Source organism: Emydura macquarii, unplaced genomic scaffold, assembly GCF_026122565.2.
Source record: "Emydura macquarii macquarii isolate MOO-44397 ecotype Brisbane River unplaced genomic scaffold, CSIRO-AGI_Emac_v2 contig_691, whole genome shotgun sequence".
NCBI lineage: Eukaryota > Metazoa > Chordata > Testudines > Chelidae > Emydura > Emydura macquarii.
This window is the reverse complement of record NW_027130828.1, coordinates 9,429,251-9,450,361: the sequence shown is the minus strand read 5'-3', so window position 1 is coordinate 9,450,361 and position 21,111 is coordinate 9,429,251. Positions and strand designations below refer to the sequence as shown.

The 21,111-nt window shown below is 38.7% G+C and overlaps 1 protein-coding gene across 3 annotated transcripts in view; it reads right to left on the bottom strand.

Annotated features, from left to right (window-relative positions):
• Positions 1-21,111, bottom strand: part of MED27 (mediator complex subunit 27) — a 175,744-nt gene that overhangs the window by 45,549 nt on the left and 109,084 nt on the right. For all 3 annotated transcript variants that reach the window (XM_067541940.1, XM_067541941.1, XM_067541939.1), the window contains exon 4: positions 6,180-6,273. In XM_067541940.1, coding sequence (XP_067398041.1) covers positions 6,180-6,273 — 94 coding nt within the window. The remainder of the gene's footprint in view (positions 1-6,179; positions 6,274-21,111) is intronic.

The following is a 21,111-nucleotide window of genomic DNA, read 5'->3' as shown; positions in this document are numbered from 1 at the left end:
TATCTGCTTTTAATGAGAATGAACAGAAACTATGTCAAAAATCTATCTACTTTTCATGCCCAAAAAGGAGAGGAGGAAAGGAGAAGGCAAAAATCTAGCTAGCAGTATAAATGTATACAATGAATTTATCATCAAAAAGGCTACTTGATAACACAACGTGAAAAGCAAATGCTATTTCTGAAATGAGCTTTGTTTTGGCAGAAAGTATTTTCCAAAATTAGAATTCAGTTATACAAATCATTATCTGCTAGAAAAAGCTTAAAACAATAAAACTCTTCCAGTGTCTTTTCTTTTATTATTAATTATTATTATTATTATTATTATTGACGAAAACACATTTTCCCTAGTGTTTCTAGCTGCTGTAGTGTTCCTTTATGTGCCTTTATAACATTAGAAGGTAGTCAGTCCTATGAAGCGTGGCGGCTGAGAGAGACAGAATGATCTAGTGCCATGGTTCCCAACCTTTCTGAGTGAAAGTCCCACTAGTTAACACTAGGTAAAACATATGCCTCCCTCCTCTTCCCCTCACTGGCCATAAATACATATAACCCCTATAAACACAAATAATGATGATGATGATAACACTAAATTACATAAATAAATAAATAATAATAATAAATTGGGGCAGGAGGGGGTTGCTCCTCCGCTCTAGCCAGTATGGAGCTCAGGGCTGTTGCACCTGGCTGGTGTGGGGCTTGGGGGAGGCCTGCTCCTTCACTCTGGCTGGTGCAGAGCTCGAGGTTGCTGCACCCAGCTGGCGCAGGGTTCAGGTGGCTAAATGAGCTCAATATTACTGAAGCCTCTTGGATCCCTTGTAATATTTGGCACCCCCCTGAGAGGATCGTGCATCTTAGGTTGGGAACCGCTGGTCTAGCGGTTGAAAGCAGAAGAACTTGGTTCCATTCCTGATTCCAGTACTGGCTTGCTGTGTGACTTTGAACAAGTCACAACTTTCCTGTGCCTCATCTGTAAAATGGAGAGAATGCTTACCTTAATTTGTAAAGCCCTTTATGATGATTGAATAAAAATGCTACTATACATTGGAATTATCATTAAAATGTTACACAACAAGATTTTGAATTTTGATAATGGTCACAAGATAGCTGAAAAAGAACCATTCTATGAAACGTCTTTATAGACACAGGGCAATTGCAATAGTTAAATTTTTAGACACTTCACCTTAAAACCAAAGATGACATTTACAATGGCAATCCTACTATTTCTAATATTGATATTCTCTTTTCCTAGTCTTATAATGATAGTATAAATTTAGGAAATGGTTAGTTTGCAAAGAATGAAAGGACAAATGATATTCTGTGGGTCTGCCAAATTCTGTGGGTTCTACTGCAAAGAAAAAAATCCTATCTGCTTAATCTGTATTACACCTACTGCAAATAAAGCCATACTAGTTTTGATCACCCCAGTAATACAAAAGCCAATAGGGAAAAAAGCTCTGATTATTTTGAAATACACTGTGCATTTCACAATTTATTAAAATTTTAGGGTATGAACCATTGATTTTTATTGGCGCTACACTGATTTACACAAGCTGAGGATCTGACTCAATGTACAACTGCATTCTGAAGTAATCTGTTGACTGTAAAACTTGTTAAAAAGAGACTTTGCATGTAATCCTGACATTATGGAAGCCCAGATGGGAGAGTACCTAAAAATGTCTATCTGCTCTGAGTCACACTAACTGGTTCACTACAGTCATAAAAAGGGATTTAAGTAAAGTGTGTGTGTTTTAACATTCAAAATTGAAGGTTTTCTTCTGATTTTTAAAACCAGCATTAAGGCAAACTGGAGAATGGTTAACAGTGACTTAGTGCGCTCACTCTGCAAGGGTTTTCCCATTTCAGCATGGCTACTGCCACCACAAGGAAGTTTGCCTGATATAATCTCTGAGGGTGCTCTAAATTACACTGAGGGCAGGGCACGTCCCTTCACAGCCCAGGATACAAGGAGCGCAAAGGTGGCTTTCATTCAATCACAGGAACAGAACTGAGAATCAATCCCACCCAGTATGTTTATTAAGATAGGGTCCATGCTCTGAAAAAGTTTGATTTAGGGAGATGAATACTTTCCCAGAAATGTGATTACCATGAATATAACAAAGAATATAATTGATATACACCAGCTTCACAAAGAATGTTGTGTATCCAGATATCTAACAGGTTAAATAATCAAAGAAACAACAAAAAGTCTAAGGCAATTCATGTATTCTGAACATAGTAGGGAAAGTTTATATGTTTACCATCCAAATTCAAATACTGCAAGCTCCTGGAAGTTGAGTAAAAGAAAAGTCAAAGAAAAAACCTTAGAGAGTCCTCTGTTCACGCCACTGCCACAGAAAATTAATTTTGCATAGCACTTATATTAAAAATGATATAAAGTGATTGTTTGTCTTCTTTCATGCATAGATACAAGTAAAAGATTAATTGAAAAATCAATAGTGTAGATTGGGATTAAACTGCACACTGAAATATGCTTTTAAAAGCAGTTTAGGATTTCACACAGCTCTGAAAGATTTCAAAGATTTATGCATTTGATCTATGCAGCGTAAATCCAAGCTAACAAGGTACAATTGCTGTATATAAATCTGAAACAGAGAAAGACTCAGTTGTCTGTAGGACGCAACAGCCACATAGGATTGCATGTAGCAATCTTTCAGAACCAACATTTATGCTTCTAGGAATAGTTTAGTATCTGACCCACAGGTTTTGTCCCTTCCACTCACAAAAAGGGAGGACACAATCTAGTTCAATGTTTGAAAAGATGGGCTTTCAAGGTCACAATAATTTGGGCCTTCTTAATATACTTATTCCTCGTTCCAAAAGCTTTATTAGTAAGTATATACTTTTCTTGGTCAACTGACTTATCATAGAGTGTGCTGGATGCCTTACAGTACAAAAGCAAAACACAGCCCCTTGCCTCAGAGAGCTTACAATATAATTTCACACATAACGTAAAGCTGAGGGGGGACAAAACAGTAGGGAAGGGATGGACAAAGATTGCATCTATGAGATTATATAACTGCTTAATAAAGACTAGTTGGTAAACAGTTTGGTGGTACAATTTTTAAATAAAATAAAACATGTCTTTTGAATCACTATTTGAAGTAAGAGAATGAACCAATAGTGTTGTGTCAAGGCAAAGGGTTCCTGTGCAGAAATTTTGAACTGTCTGACTTGGGACTCTCACTCACAGACTGACAAGTCACAAGTATTAGGGAAGACTCACTTTTCTCTAATGGCACAAGTACCAGTCTCACTGCCCATCACAGAGCATCTTTCACGGACTGATTGTGACTGAAACCAGCAAAAAGCTTTAGTGGCAGTCAGGGGCAGATGGAACATGCCATCACGGAGACAGACGGGAAATAGAGGGAATAGCGGCCCGAAAGGAAAAATGATCATTACACGACCACATACAACAAATAATGTTAAAACAAAGTTTCATGATCTCTGATTGTGGATTATGTGAATACCAACTGAAAGGTGAATACCACTGCCTTAGTACAAGTGCAGTAATCTGGTACCAGTAATTCCTTGATTTAGTCGTGGTACACAGAGGACAATTTAGTCATGCAATTCAGCAAGTTATTACTTATTGCAAAAAAGAGTCTCTTCCAACAACTCTTCCAACCTACTTACCTCTACTCCTTCAATGTGCCCAAATCACAGTGTATGTTTGGGACTTGATCCTAAACAGTGCTGAGTATCCTCAACTCCCACTACAATAATAAAAACTGAGGGCACTCAGGCTTTAGCAGGAGCTGCTCTGAAACCAGACGAGTTGGATTCAAAGTAAAAATAGCAACAAATATTTTCCCCTACAGAAACTATAATAAATAAATAAACCTAGAGCAACTTTAAAAGCATCATGACAACTCCCAATCTATGGCTCCTTAGATGTTATGTTGTTCCACTTGATTAATCAAACAATTGCAATTTACATGTTTTAATGCTAGTGAAAGCCAGCTATTTAACCTCTGACTCAGTTAATCTCTTATAATTTTTTGTCTGTTCAAGTAAAATTAATAATGGGATGTTAGGCACTTGATTACCTGAAACTAACTAACTATCAACACAGCTAGACTTATGGATAAATGAACTCATCCCTTTTAAGAATGTACAGGGAATCTACCCATATTGAGGATTTTGAAGTCTACAAATGCTACAGAAACAATCCAAATTCTAGATGGCAACTGAGTCACAAATAGGTTTACAGTGTGGTTTAGCTTTGGCTCAGACTGGACATTAAATGAAAGCTTGAATTCTTTTCTACATCTGATTAATTGAAGTTTCCAACAAAGTGACCAAAAAAGATAAGAATGACTACCAGGATATTATCATTATATATCAGCACAGCTTGTGCAAGTCTTTCCTTTCCCCTGTTGAGAAATACAAATGAAATCATCCGTGTAAAAATGGATTAAATGATCGAACATCTGAAACTGAAAGGCCAGTGTATTAAGTTGACTCCATAACTTCTTGTTCAATTTTGTCAAAGATTCTGATTTTAGATTCGTTTTAATATTCACTAAAACTATCTAGGATGAAATACTTTTAATAAGGTGCTAGGAAGCAAATTTGTAAATAAACCAAGAAAGGTGTTCTGTAACCTGAACAAGTGTACCTTTTTCTGGCCCCATATTCTATGTCTCCTGGGGACTATTTCCCACATGGATATCAATCTATCTAACACGCACAGTACCATCAGCACAGTATCCAAGGGTTAACGTTGTATGCCCTTGTAGAAGTTCTCTCTGAGGCCTTTTATGATAGTGTTTTAAAATATATACACATACCTACACACACAGCTGTTATATCCAATCTCCCCATAGTTGTGTATGTGGCAATGAAAAATTAATCATAAAAGGAAATGGAATGAGAAGTTAAATGAAAAAGACTGATGGGACCTAATCAGTCTCTCTCCCACATATAGTATATATTTTTCTGATTTTATTTTAAATGTGCCAAACGATGGATCTTTTATCACTCACCTAAGAGAGCAAAAGTAGCTAAATACATTAGAAGTGTCATACAGCCACTGCTCAACACCCTTCAACAGGTTAATCGTCTACACTAAACATTTTAAAAGCTTTCTTCTTGCCATTAACACAGCAGCTGCATATGAAAATTGATGTGGCTGATAGGTCCTTGGGGAATAAAAGCTTGTTCGCTCAGACAGAAGTAACTCTAATATCTTGGACCTATTTATCAATAATCCAGTCTTTAAAGCTTATTCACTCTGATGCCAAATTCCTGACTTCATCATAGAACAGAAACTCGCTGACCCAGAAATAATTTGAACAAACCTATTTCACGGAGAATATTTTCCCCCATTAAACTCTCCCTCCTTGATAATACTGCTGAAGGCATGGTTAATGTGTCTGAGCCTGGGTGAATTCATAGTCTTCCAAAATCTTATCTGATATTCTGGGTATTAAAGTAGCAAATCAATCCCTTTAAATGGAGGTGCTATATTTGACCATTTACGTTTCTTTTCAAAACAAAAAACCCTCTAAATTAAAAGATTAACCCATACACTACATCAAATTAAGAGAATATGGATGATCGGGAAGATTTTAATACTAAAAATATTTTCTTTTCCATTTAAGAAACAGCAACAAGATTGGATCCTGCTCGCACTGAAATCAATGACGAAACTTCCTTTCACTTCAATGCTGCAGGATCAGGGCCATACTCAAGATGGCAAAATCTTTTTACTGTGTCTGTTATTTATCAAACTTTTTATCAGTGCAAAAACACATCAATTAAAATAATTTCCCCCTCAAACTTATCTAATGATTTTTGCTTTTGTTTTAATTAATAATCTTTCGTGCAACTCCTCCAACAGAAATGCAAAGTGGTCCGGGGAATCACATTTTGTAATATCCATGGGCTGATTCTGACAAGTCCTCCTGATTCTGAACTCTGCCAACACGTCTCTCAGGACTGGATCAATATTTTTTGCTTTTGGACTTTTTCAAATATATTTTCCAATCTTCCTACCAAGAGGAAGAAATGAACTACATTATTGTACAGCCTCAGGAACACCACTACTCTGAAATGTACTTGAGTCTTTAGTAATGTTCATTTTAAAAAGAGCAAATTAGTCTGTTAAGCAATCAACCCCACTGGATTACCTCAAAATCAAATGGTAGAACTTACCAGAAGCATTGCAGAGGTTCCATTTGGCCTGGATAAATGGATAGACATTTCAGGGAACATCCTATCAATGCGGCTGATCACATCATCAACATACCTACCAAACAACAAGAAAAAAATCTCTAAAAATTGTAGACGTACAGATTTCAAAATATGTCATGACAAATCATACAGCAGGTAACAAGCCAGAAGTTTTATTCTAGCCAATGCATGCAAGGAATGATGGGGGAAAGGAAGAAGAGGTAGATGGCTAATTCCTTTCTGTCTTTCTAATTAGCTCCTGCATTTCCAAAGGTGAGAGACTTCCTCGTTCTACAGAGCACCTGATCTCAGCATACTCCCCCTGCACCCTTAAGGCAGATCTCCTCTAGAGTTTTCTAACATTGTAAGACTGTGCTTCTGACATATTTTTTTAAGTACTTGCCTATCATACCACTTGCCATCTGTGATTGGTCAAGGATTGTTCCATGACATTATGTAAACTGACTTTGTATTATATTGTGAGCATCAGCATCACTAATTCAGCTATCATCCTTCCACTCATCACTCAGAGCTGGGTGCACTTTATAAGCTTTTTACATTCCATTCAACCATCGACACACACCAGCAAAGCTCAATGCTAGAAGCGCAGTAAACTGGAAGATCACTTTGGGACAACATGAAAGTCTACAGCTCACAAATGCAATCTTTGAATAATATGCTAGAATGCACCAGGAAACAGAAGTTCAGCACTGAATTCCTAGCAACATGTTCTCATTGAACTCCATTCATACCAATGACAGCCAGGTTTACTTAGTAACTAACATACTTCAAAGAGTCACACAAGTTTAATATATTGTGGTAAACAAGGCAACCCAATGTAAAAGCAGAGAGAGGCTATAAAGAAATAAAAGTAAACTAAATGAGAATAAGTGATTGTTTTCAAAAATAAATTCCCTCTGCAAAATTTGATTGAATATGTAACACAATATGTGGGATCATGAAGCGCTATAAAGTTTAAATTGCCTCTTGTTTGAGAAGACCTACATAATTCAGTCATGGATTTACAATGCTGGAGTAATATAGCTATTCTGAAGTGTTGGTAATAAGATTTTATATCACCCCACATACATACACTATTTCAGAATGCAAACCCTTTGTACTTCATGGAATTTTAGATTATAAACACCTCAGGTCAGGAACTTGTAATTTTTGTCTGTAAAGCACTATGAACACTTATGGTGCATTAAATAATAATTATTAATAATAAATAAATATATCAACCCAACGGCACACTAAAAATGATGCAAAAGATATGATGCAAAATTATACTATCATTATACAGATGAATGCAAACATATACTAAAAATGCTCATGAAAATAGTTACTGCTTATGAGAAAAGTCAATATAACATGAATATTAAATATATACATATATGTTCAAAATACAAAACTGATTAGACTATTTTTTATACTAATAACTTTAAAGTATATTTACAAGAGTGAACTGAAATATTTTAAACAAAATCACTTTAGTAACCATCAAATTGCTTTAACTAGTTTTTCCAGAGTCCCTATACCCACATATTGATTGTTTTTACTTCTGAAGTGGTGAGCAAATTTATCTTTGATTTTTAAAAAAAATCAGTGTTTAAAACTAATCCAAATATCTTCTTATACCATTCCATGACTCAAAAAAGTTTGAAACAAAAGTCTGAGACCACATTTGCTAAGTAACAGCCTGGAGGGATTTACATCAAAGTTATTAGCCACTGACAACAAAGGTTTATAGAAAAGCTTAACTCTAGGTGGTGTGAAGTGTGACACTGGAATAATAAAAACTCCACAAAAAATCTTTGTATTCTGAAAAGTTTACAAACCTGCTCACTCCCTGGATAAGGACAGGATCAGAAGGGGTGCTACTAGATTACTGATGAACACACCTACAAGTAACATGACTTGGTTATAGAGCTACAAAGAGAAGAAGGTATATAGATGGACATGTTTTCATGTTAGCACACGGTTAGGCTTTGAAAGAGTTTTCAGAATATTAGTTGCCCACCGCAAAAGTGAAAGTAAAACATATTTGCATCTAAAACTACTTTTCACATGGAATTATTTGAATTATTTGAAGAGGATCCAGTGGTTCTTAACCTTTCCAAACTTCTGTACCCCTGAAGCCTGAGTCCCACCCCCATGGGGCTGAGGCATGTAACTTAGTTTCATGGCGCCCCTGTGGCTCCAGGCAATTGCCTTTCTTGCCACCCCCAATACCAGCTCTGCACTTGCGACCCGTCTAAAACCCCAGGTTAAGAAACACTGGGATAAGCAATCTTGAGATCTTGCTTTTTAAACTATTTTTTTATTATTATTCTTTTTAGTCTTACTTGTTTAAAAAAACCCAAAGGAATCTTTTCACTGGGGACATTTAAGCTCTGACTGCTATCTTGCAAAGCAGTAACCCAAATTCACTGTGGCATCATCAGTAAGTCAATGGAGTTGTATTTTCTCATGCAATTCATGAACTTGGCCATTTATTGCAAGTAACAAAGAATGGAACTACTGTTACAATTTCACATAAAAAACTGCTCCATCCTTCCTGTTAGAAGGAGGAAGATGGAAATGAATGGTTTTTTATCCATGCAGATGAAACTGACTCTCAACTTGCGAGCTGATAGTGGAGTCAGAATCAGTGTAAGTAAGGAACTTCTTCCTTAAGATGGTGGAAGAGGAGAAATGCATGACAAAGAAGCTCCAGGATAAATAGTCTACATATCAACAATATGTATCACTGTCACTTTAAACATTCCTGCATCTCATATATTTATATTCTAAGCATATATGTCTGTGTGACTTGAATCCAGTTACGACAGACTCAGCAAAAAGCAAATTCAGCTGTCACTTGTGTGTGAATAAAGAGGTCATTGCTAATCAAGAAACATGGAGTTTCTCCTAAACTGATTCTCAATCAATACACATCATAGCCTTGGATACAACAATGCAAATTATTGCAGAATTTAAATAAAAAGCTATGGCAACAGATTTTAAAGTTTAATGATAATTAAAACTGAATGAAAAATGAACTTTTGGAAATATTATGCCACTTGTCTGGCATATATAAAGCCAGGCCCACACTAACGTTGACATATTCTGTATTTTGCTATGTAAAAAAAGTTAAAAGAACACTAAATCTTATACCAGAAAAATCAGATTTTTCTTTGTTTTTAAGCACAGATTCAAATCATAACTAGTCTCTTTAGAACACAAACACAGTGGTTTGCATTAAAAAGAAGCAATTAGTTTACTGTGCTATTATAGCTCACCATGATATCATATTCCAGATATAGGAAATTGTCCCAATTTCTGACAAAGTCAATATACATTTAAGATAAATGTTGCCTACTAAATGTTTTCTCTTGTACATGCCTTGAAACCTCAATATAACAGTTAGTAAAAGATAAAAACTGAATATACATCAATTCTTGCAATCCACAATCTGACAGGAAAGGCCAGAGGTGGATTAAAAAAGGATCTTAAAAAAAAAAAATCAGACTTTATAAAATGTGAATACCTTTTTCAAACATCTGTTTAAAATTAAATTTGAAATTACCATAACCTATCATTAAGGCCTAAATTTACCAGAACATAATTTAAATAAATAAAAACACTGAATCTTTGAGTATGTCTACACGGCAATCAGACACCAGTAGCTGGCCTGTGCCAGCTGATTCTGGGCTCACAGGACTGTTTAACTGAGATGTAGACATTCCAGCTCATTCCGGTTTGGGCTGCTGCAGCCTGAGCTCAGATGTCTACACTGCAGTTAAACAGCTCTTTAGCCCAAGCCCCACGAGCTTGAGTCAGCTGGCATGGGCCAGCCACAAGTCTTCTATTGCAGCATAGACATACCCAATGAGATCTCCTGAAATTCTAATGAGTTAAAGAGCGATGATTTTTTAAGAAGATACAGAATCAGGGGAAAACATCTAACTTTTGAGGTCAACTCAAACTTTATAAATTCATCAGAATGCCACATACTGCATTAAGTATCTATATTATTTTCAGTCTTTACAATTGAGCAAATGCTGGTATCTTGCGCAAAATCTCACGGCTCCTTCTTTTTCGGCGGCAGCTCGATGTGTCCACCGAGAAAACGCGTGCCCTCCACTCTTTCAGCGGCAGCTCTACCCTCCACCAAAAAACACAGCGAGATGGCGCCGCGGGAAACATCAAAAAGGTACGCAGGCCGGATAGTTTGACACCCGTGCTTCAGGATGTGCCCGGGCATACCCAGTGCGCACGCCTATGATCTTGTGCGGAAAAGTTTTTGCCTTAATAACATTTGGGTTCAGTTTAGATAACAGGTGCGGAAATACTATTTTCTTCACTTGCACTAATTCGTTCAAATTTGAGAAATCAATTGGGTGTTGTAAAAGCAGGAAATCTTGTTTCCTCTTCCAATCTATGAATGAAAAACAGGTGGGAGAGGATCAGAGCTACTCAGTTTAAAAACTTGAGGCATGACGATGGATTTTCAAAGGTATTTAGGCACTTAAAGATGCAGCTAGGCACATGATGGGGTTTTCAAATGTGCCTAAGCAGACGTTAGGCACTTAACTTCCATTGATTTCAACTCTCATTGATTTCAGGGGGTGTTAGTAGGAGCATAGGAGCTTTTGAAAAATCCCGCTAGGCACCTGTCTGCATGTTTAGGTGCCTAAATACCTTTGAAAATCTGGCCCACAGAAACCAAAACAGTTAATTCACTAACTACGGTCTCTTTTCCTGGTTAACAAAAATAAGTATCAAATTTAGTGTAAAGACTGTATTTGGTTACAAATCAACATATTTTAATGGTTACCAACCAATGAGAATGAACCTTTCTTTAGGAAAATAACTAATTACAAAAGTAAAAATAAGATTTTAATCCATGATTTAAATCAAGGTTTCCTGCTTGCTGATTTAAATCACGATTGAAACTAATTAAAATAACTGATTTAAATCAATCCACTCCAAAAGGTCATGTTTGCATGTTGCTTGTTAACGAAAAGATAATTTAAACTCAATCCTATATGAACCTCAGTTGGCTCCTCTGAGTTCTCAGGTGTGGCTGCTCCTAGGGGTCACTTACCCCAGCCTAAGCCTTTGCACTCCTCACTTGTCTGCCCCGATGGCTCCTTCCTTTGGGATTTACTCTATCCCGCTTCTTCTGCTAGGGAGCTACTCCCACCTCCCTTATATTCTACTCTGTGCTGCAGAGGTATTGAATTAGTCTAGAGCTTGAGTTCCCAGTTTCCCACTTCTATAAGATTAAAGCAGAAGATAGTCAGTCATTTTCCCATCTCAAGGCCCTACTCTTGTACTATTGGCTAAAATGAGCAATGAGTCATAAATTGCACATTTCTGTCAACCTGTTGTAATTTAGAAAGATTACAGTTCCTATTTATATTTCAGAGAACCTCATGCAGCCTCAGAGAGACACATTACTAAAGGATGAAAAGAAGTCAATTCTGCTTTTGTAACTGCTATCTTACATATTCACAAACCAGAAAGGAACTGTTCTAATTTACTTACTGTTTCTCTCAACTTTCTCCAGTTTATAGATTTAAAAGCTTCAGGTGCTTATAAACATGGGTTAGAGAAAACATGGGTTGAGAAAAATACAAGAGGGAATAATGGAAAGGAGAAAAAAAAAGTGATGAAAAATTGGGCATCTTTTGATATAAGGGAAGAGGTCAGAGAATCCAGAGGTTTTGGAGCTATACACAGATTGAAATAATTTGGTAATAAATGCCCCCCAATAGACGTTGCCCCTGTGCCAAGTGGAAACAGATTTTGGTGTCTTGAGGTCTGTCTCCAATGTTGAGTAGATGTCAGTGGTGTGGAGCTAAGTATTTTCCTTGTGCCATTTGTTTAGTTACAAAATGTATACAAGTCCTATTTCCTTGCACAGAGGTAGTAATAACCTGCACACAGGCAACTCCCTTTTGCAGAAACCTTAGGTCAGGCACCTTTGCGCTGTCCCAAAAACAACTGCTTTGGGTCTCTGTCTCTCTTTAAGACTCACAAAACTCAAAAAAGATCCAAATGGCTTAAAAAGAGACATACAACTACAGTGCATCCAACTGCTTAAACATACTCTGTGCTCCTTTTCCTCCCTCAGCCTCTGCACTATCCATCTGGGAGTGGGAAACACTTGGTCCAAAGCTCTCCTTGAACCACACTGTCTGGACAAAGTGGTGGTCTTGCCTTTAACCCTCCTTTTCTAAAGGTACTCTGCAACACAAGAAAAGCTCAGAAAGGTCTAGAGATACAGACAATGTGGTTTAACCCACACAACATCTAACACTATCGAGGTATGGTTACTGCATGGTGCTCGGAGAGTTTTATTCTCGGTGCTTATACATGAATGCTTTACTGGGAAAGCCATTAGCACCTTCCAACGTGACAATAACTCCCTTTTTCACTTTGTTCCATCTTCCGCAAAGGAACCTAGAGCTTCTTCACAAATATCCGCATCTTCATCCAGATTTGTACACATTCCAGACAGAGAAGAAAAACAGACCCACAGGACTTTCAATTTTCAAATCTTATCGAATACTAATGCAAATTCAGCCAGTCAGTCAAATGGTGGATTTTCTAATGAAGCTGTAACAATAGGTTTTAAATACTGTTCCCAAACCTTACAAGTTTTCTTTTGGTTTTAAATCAAATTCCCTGCTACACACATATTGTACCATATTTGTTTCCCCATTGGCTTTAGATACATCTTCCTGCTCTTTTCACTGCACTTGTCCTTCTGCCTCTTCCCCCACTACCTCACTCTTCTCAACACTTCTCCACTCCATTAAAACATAGCTTTTTCATCCAAGAGTAAAGTTGATTTGTTTCTGCATTTAATTTACAGATGGGCCGAATAAGACCAATTCTGAAATCAACAGGAACTTCAAGTTCCCAGCACATCTGAGGATCATGCCTTGAAGTGACAGCAGTGTGAGACTCCCAACTTCACAACAAAAGGACATACACCTTTTAAAGAATATCCTCAACAGAAAATCCTATAGTCTAAATGGTGAATAGTAATTATTCATTAACATGCATTTAAACATGCAGTAAAATTCAGCAAACAAAATTAGGTCTGAGTTGGAGTGCTGTGCCCAGATTATTACCATTGCTGGCTGTTATTCTGAATCTATACTCTGTTTTCAGGTGATGAAATGGTTTTCCCACATACATGTGTTGTATTAATATCAGTGAAGTTAAAGGCAGCCATCTACTTCATAAACATTAGCAGAGACTCCAAAGGTAATTCTAAATGCTATAATCTTTTTGTTATAAAAATTCATAAAAATCAGTTTCTGGGAAGGCAAAACAGAGAGTTAAGAGTTCTTTGAAAACCTCTGTAGTGTTGCCAATAAGCATATAAAAATCCTGTAGCTTGTATTAGAAGAGCAATGCCTGGAACACACAGTAGATACTTCTGAAGCCATGCATTATGTTATTACCAAGCCAGTTACAAAATGTTGTTTCTAATGCACTAATTAGTTCTGCAGAACAATGAGAGAGAGTTTTTTGCTAGAAAGATTAAGTTTACAACGTAGGAGTTATTCAGAAGCCAGATTTGCAGCAACAGGTCCTGTAATGCTCTTTGATTCCCTCCTAGCTATCCCACTTCCCCAAAAAGAGAGTAATAGGGACAAGTAATTCATTATAAAAGCCTTTCAAATTCTACACTGGACAGATGGCTTAGTTTTCTAACATGACCTCTCTTTTTTACTAGATTAGAGCCAGTGCTAGTGTGATGTTTAGCAACTCAGGCAAGATTTAAACAGTATTTATCTCATATAGTGTTTAAGATGCATGATGTTCATTTTTTCCACTCAGTCAAAAAATCTAAAAATTAAGAATGTTTGTATTGATAATCAGCATTTTAGGGCTGTGGCTGGGATTTGGGGGAGAAGGGAGGGAGAACAGATATTACCCAAAACATGTTAGAAAAAAAGATACATTTGTAAGACTTGTTAAACTCTGAATATTGCTCCACCCCTGCCCAGACGACAGGGTTTAATCATACAGTAGAACCTCAGGAACACCATAGTTACAAACTGACCGGTCAACCACACACCTCAACTGGAATCAGAAGTATGAATTCAGGCAGCAGCAGACACCAAAAAAAAAAAAAAAAAAAAAAGAAAAAAGCAAATGTAAACTACAGTACTAAAAATAAAGGGAAAGAAGCATTTTTCTTCTGCACAGTAAAGTTTCAAAGCTGTATGATGTCAATATTCAGTTGCAAACTTCTGAAAGAACAACCAAAATGTTTTGTTCAGAGTTATGAACATTTCAGAACAACCACCAACCTCTATTCCCAATGTGTTCGCAACTCTGAGGTTTTACTGTATTTGTATAGTGGGTGGAAAACTGTACTGCATGGCATAAAGAAACTGTGCTGCTGTCCTTCCAGAACAGTGATTCAGTGTGTTCTGGAGACCAGTAGAGAAAACTCTCCCAAAATAAAATCACCTGTGTATTAAAGGAGCTTTTTTGTTTGTTTAAATTAACCTATTCTTCTAGGTTCTGTTTTTTTATTGATTAAATATTGCCAAAGTTATTTCTAACCAAGCTTCGCTCTAAGTTTTTCTTCAGCACAAGTTTTGGTCCCTTTTCCTCAGGCTGATTAAACCAGAGTCAGCTTTCAGGGTGAGTAATAACTCAGCGTATCAAAAATTAAAACGTCTCTTTAGAGCTATGGAACAGTATTTATCCAAATTACTTATACAGCAGGAGGCACCAGATTCTGGTTCATTCAGGGTGCTGGAGATGCTTGACCTCAGACCAGACCAGACCTCAGACTAGTCAGACTGAGCCTGGATTTACTGGCTTTCAAGTGAAGCTGTATGGACTATTTATTTTTTCAGTCTTTTTCTGATGGGTGGGCTCACTGAGGAGTAAGTTAGATGAGGAGGTGAAAGTCTTATTTATGGTGAATTAGATATTTAGTGGACATTCATTCAACAGAATTCTCTACTGATTTTTTTTAAAAAATAAGTAAATGTATAAGAATCTATAGTGTGGTATAAGTACTTTTATTACATCTAGACAAAGACTTTTATTACATCTACACAATGACGTTCAAAATAATACTTTTAAAAGGTAAAACAAAATAGGTATTCGTTAGAGGTCCAGCCATGAATGCATTGGAGTTTTTAATATATTCTACCCATTTTCCACTTGCTTTCATCAAAAAGATTATGAGTATTAGCAAAAGATTTTAAATGGAGGGGCCTGATCCTGCTAAATTTATTACCAAACACCATGCTCATTAGCATAAGTAGTCATTAGACTGCACACTATTTGTAATTGTAAGCAATGTACCCAGGTAGTAAGTGTATGTGATTGAAAGTTATTAATAGTGGTGGAGTTTTAATTACAGTTCTGATAAAGAGAATAAGCAGATGTCAGGCATTATGTGTACTAAAGACAGTTTTAAAAATAGGATAACCACGGTTCTAGTGTATTTTTTTTTATACTGAATATAATTTTTTATTCTTGGAGTGACAATTATAAATTAATTCAACAGTTATCTGCTGCGCAAGCCTCTGCATGTAGCAAATTCAACTCCATAGCAGGCTTTCCAGCAGTACCCATTAACAATAATTATTAAACCAGTGATCTCTGCCAGCTCTCGTGAAATGACACTGTATGCTCAGATGGGCAGTGGAGAGAGCCTGAAGGGAGACGCACTACATTTACACATTGAGAAAGCAACTCCCAGACTTGAAACATTCAATTAGACAGCTGGCATGAGCAGAGGATTTGTGCTTTGAAGCTGGAAACACACCTCAGTCCCGTTCCCAAAATTCCAGAAGATTTTGGCTCTTATCAGAATTTCAACTATATCTCTAAAATCCACCCTTCATTTTCTGACTCTACTGATAAAACCCTTTACTATGCCTTGATCATTACACACCAGCTACTGCAACCTCCTTGCTCCTCTCCTCTTCATTCTGTAGCCCCTTTCAGCTGCTCCAATGTTATCTTCCCCTTTTTTAATACCTTCACTGGGTTCTTCTCTTTTTCCATATCTTCATCCTCAGAGCAACTCAACTCTGGTTCTGCCTTCATTTCAGCTTGTTTCATCCTATTCCCTCTGTCACACTGCCTAATTCTTTCACTGCTCCCTTCAGACTCTAATTCTTGCTGCATCATAGGAGAGAACAGCATTTCCCTCAAGCAGCCATCCAAAGCACATCATTGTCTCAATGAGGACAGGTAGATCATGTCGAGAGGCAAACGGAATTTTTTCCCCATGTCAAAAGTCCAATTTTGCTGTGTATGTTCACCTGAGTAATCAAGGGTGCAAACTCTGGTCAACCAAGCACCATGGTATGGTCTGCACTGAAAAGTTTAACGGTTAAAAGTTCAGTAAGGAGTATGATTTTTATTTTATCTTACTAAAATAATTAATCTACTAAAAGTCCTGGTGTGGACACACTGAATTAGACCAGTATAAGTTATTCCCCTTACCCTACAGGAATAGATGTATGGAACAAAGCACTTTTACACCAACATAACCAAATCCGCACTGGAGGATGAACTGCTTTAACTGTACAAGCATAGATAAAGTAGTGCAACTTTCTATAGTGCAGACAAGCCGCAGTGCAACATTTAAGTCATCAGAACATTCACCTACTCCAGGAACTAATTGCAGGATTAAAGCCCAAACTGAACTACAAATTTAAGATACATCCAACTTTTCATTTATCTCTTCCAGGAGAGGAAGCTCTGAAGAATTTTGAGTAGGTGACCCACGTGCCACTGAGAATTCTCACTCATTTCTCTTTTACACCTTCGCAAAATGATGTTTCTGAAGGCCTGGAAGAAGGAGGTGTCACAGGGCAAATTCAAAAGAAATCTTTTCTGCAGATTTACTTTCAGGCTTCTCTGGCAGTATCACCCTCAGGTAAGTGATTTGTAAAATAAGCACTGAAGTCAAAAGGCAATTTAAAAAAATGCAGCAAAGAACTGCAAATTTCAAATAGCTGAACCATCATGCATCTAAAAAGCCAAAAGGCTAACTTACAAACCCTAAGGGGTAGGAGTTTTTAATTGTTTCCCTTAGCTTGTTTGGACTCTACTGGCAGTGCTATTCTGGCTGTTAAGGAAAAGACAGTTACTTAACTGTACCGTAACTGTTCTTTGAAATGTGGTTGCAGATGTGTATTCCACTCATGTACACACCCAGCAAACTGAAGCCAGAGAACTTTACCTAGTAGTATCCATGGGGCGGCACTTGGGCTCTGTGGCCTTAGCCCCTCCCCTGACTATATAAGGACAGTGCCATCCTGACTTCCCTCAGTTCCTTCACACAGAAATCAAAGGCTGAAGACTCTGATAGAGGGACAGAGGGTGGGTTGTTGAATACATGTCGGCACCCAATCTTGAACAATACAGATAAATAACCATCTTTTCTTTTTCAAGTGGTTGCAAATGTGTATTCCACTCAGATAATTCCCAAGCATTTTTGGTGGATAGTGAGGCTTGGATTCTATTTAAACAGTGACTGCTGAATAGCTTTCTCAAAGTTCACATCTGATCTAGATGCTATGGTATTAGCATAATGTCTAGCCAAAGTACATATGGAAGACCATAGAGCAGCCGGGCAAACGTCTAACATTGAGACATTGCTGAGAAATATGATTGATTGTCACTTATGCACCTGTCAAATGGGCCTCTAATGTCTATGGGGGCATAGTCTGAGCTACTGTATAAACTATGATAATATAGGAATTATCCGCCTGGAGAACATGTGAGCAGAGGCAGGCTGACCTTTCATCTGATCTGCACAGGAGACAAAAAGTTAAGATGACAAACAAAATGGTTTAGTCTTCTCCAAGTAGAATGCCAAGCACTGCCTCACATCTAACATAGGAAGATGCTGCTAATCCACATTTGAGTGTAGCTTGGGAAAAGATATAGGTAAGAAAATAACTTGGTTAAGGTGAAACCTATTTAGACAAGAACTTTGGTTGTGGCCCAAAGGACACCTTGTCTTTGAAGAACTGAATATAAGGAGATTCTGCCAATAAGGCCTTAAATTTGCTGATTCTTCTCGCAGATGTTATAGCCACCAGAAAGGCTCTCTTCTGGGAAAAGATAGACAAAAGGCAGATTACTATTAGCTCAAACAGAGGACCCATAACGGCAGCCAGCACAATATGGCACAATTTCCTACACCAGTGAACAGAGGCAAACAATACCCTTCAGAAATGGAGTTTGAGAAAACAGATTTTTCTTGGATAGGAAGATGGAAAACTGAGATCACTGGCAAGTGAACTCTCAAGGAGCTAATACCTGGGTCTGAAGACTAACCGACAATCCAAAATATCCTGAACTTGAGCTAATAATACGGGTTGAAATCCCTTTGATATCGCCCAAGTTGAAAAACACTTCTATTTAGTCAAATAAGTGCCTAGTACATGGCTTTCTACTATTTAACAGGACTTCCCAAACGGCATCTGAGCATTGGCCTTCCTCTTCATTTAGCCATGGTCCATCCCTTCTACGAGGAGTAGATTGCCCAATACAGGATAACCTGACCATTGTGCTAAGTCAGCAGGTTGGACAGGAGAGGGAGAGACTTGGGTGGCTGAGGTGACAGACTGAGAACGTCTGAGAACCTGCTTCAGCCAAGCCAGTGCAATAAGAATCTGCCTGGCACATTCCAGCTTGAGTTTTAGGATAACCTAAGGAATCAGAGGGATAGGGGAAAAAGTATACATCAGGGCCTGTTCAGCATTGGATAGGGACCATGGAGCAAGTCCAGTTTGGGAACAAAACCGACAACATTCCTTGTTGTCCTTTGTGACAAAAAGTTTGATCGAAGGAGTGCTTCATTCCCTGAAAATGGACCTCACTGCACTGCTCTTCAGAGACCACTCAGTCTGTACAATGAATGGACTGGCACAATAGACCAACCTTCACAGCTGAAGAAAGTGAAGACGCAACCTCACATACTGCACCATGTAAATACACACAGCCATACTGTCCAGTAGTGGCAGGCATACATGGACCATGGTCGATGGATGTGACTGGAAGTCAAGATAAAGATGCCAAATTATCTGGAATTGTTTGCCTAGGAGAAAAAGTTTGAATTCATAGCCTAATGGGGCCCCAAAGAAATTGATTTTTTGAGTTGTGTTCAGTGTTGATTTTTCTTTGTTCAAGGCAACTGAAAATGTCCAGCATGAACTGGATCTGACTGAGGACTCAGTGGGATACTGAGAGAGGGGGCAACCCAGGCCCCCAGGTGCTGGCCAGGGAGGGCGGGCGGCTGGGCTGGGCTGTCCCTTCACAATGCGCAGGAGGCACAAGAGGCTCAGACCCCTGTGCCCCCTGCATGTCGTGAAGGGTCGGGGGTGAGGCCACCCCCGTCTGAGCCAGCATTGGGCTGCGGGGCTGGAGCGGGAGAGGCGGGTGCTGCGCAGCGGGTAAGTGCGAGGGGTGGAGGACGGCAGATCCAAGCCTGCATTTGCACCTCTTCCCCAGGCCTCCCCCACTGCATATACAGAACCCCCCCTGGAGTTCCCACAGGGACAGAAGGGGAAGCGCAAATGTAGGCTTGGCCTCTGGGTGCCAGAGACCCCTGGTATGCCACTGTGAGGACATGTTCCCTGGATCTGCCTCTCACCAGCCAATTGTACAAGTCTGGAAAGACACGATTTCCCCTCCTTCTGAGGTAGGCCGCTACCACTGTTATGCATTTGGTAAAGACGCTTGGGGACAGACCATGGGGGAGAATCCTGTACTGGTAGTGCTGGCCAGAAACAAGGAATTTCTTGTGGCCTGGGAAAATCGCCATGTAGAAATAATCTTCAAGATGCTTGAGAGCAGAAAAGCAGCTATAGTGATTCATTCAATCCAGGAAACAAAGTTGCCAAGATAACCATGAGGAATTTCATATGCTTGGTGAACCTGTTCAGACCATGGAGACTGAGGATAGGTCTCTCGGACTTCGAGATCAGGAAGTACTGGGAGTAAAATCTCTTCTCTTATGATGATGATGAGGAGGAACTTCTTCTATAGCTCCCAGAGCACATAGAGTTTGGACCTGCTGAAGGAGCAGTAACTTGAGAGGGGTCCCTGAAAAGAACAGGGTAGAGAGATAAGATGGAGGGGGAATAGAGAGGAACTGTACAATGTAAACCAATCCCAAAGTACTTAGGACCCATCTGTCCATCACTACTGAGATCCAAGTGCTGTAGAAGCAAGCATGTCTGACTCTGAACTGAGGAGATGGGATTGAAATGTCCACAACTGGTATGCTGCTCTCACTGCACAATCAAATCGGCTCCCTGCACAAAGGTGGAGGGGGACATGCTGGATGGATGAAAGTAGATCCAGAAGACCTCCTCCTGCGGGACTTTTTCTCCTTTCTGGAGAAGTCCTGGTGACTCAACTGATATGGTGCCTGTCTAAAATACTGTTGAGGGTGATATTGCTGCTGCTGACCTGAGAAATGACACATTTTCATAGCTGGGATGTAAATTTCGAAAAAGCACATGGGATTTACACCTGCAAGTCCTTAAACAAATGAAGTCTCATCCATTTTATCAGGAAAAGAAATGGACCAACAAACGGCAGGTCTTCCACACACTGATGGCTATCTGGCACTATTACAGAGTTCTGCAACCATGATGACCTTCTGTTTGTAACCACTTATGGCATAACTCGGGCAGCTGCATCAGCTATGTCCAATGCTGACTGGAAAAACATCCTCGAGGTCAGATGGCCTTTTGTGATAAATGCCCTAACCTCCTCCCCTGGAGGATTCAGGATGTCAGAGAATTTGGCTAGAGTCCCAATTCACAAAACTGTATTTGGACAGCAGGGTTTGCAATGCACTTCTGCAAGGAGAAGGTCAATATATTTTCCTGCCCCTGAGATTCAACCTCTT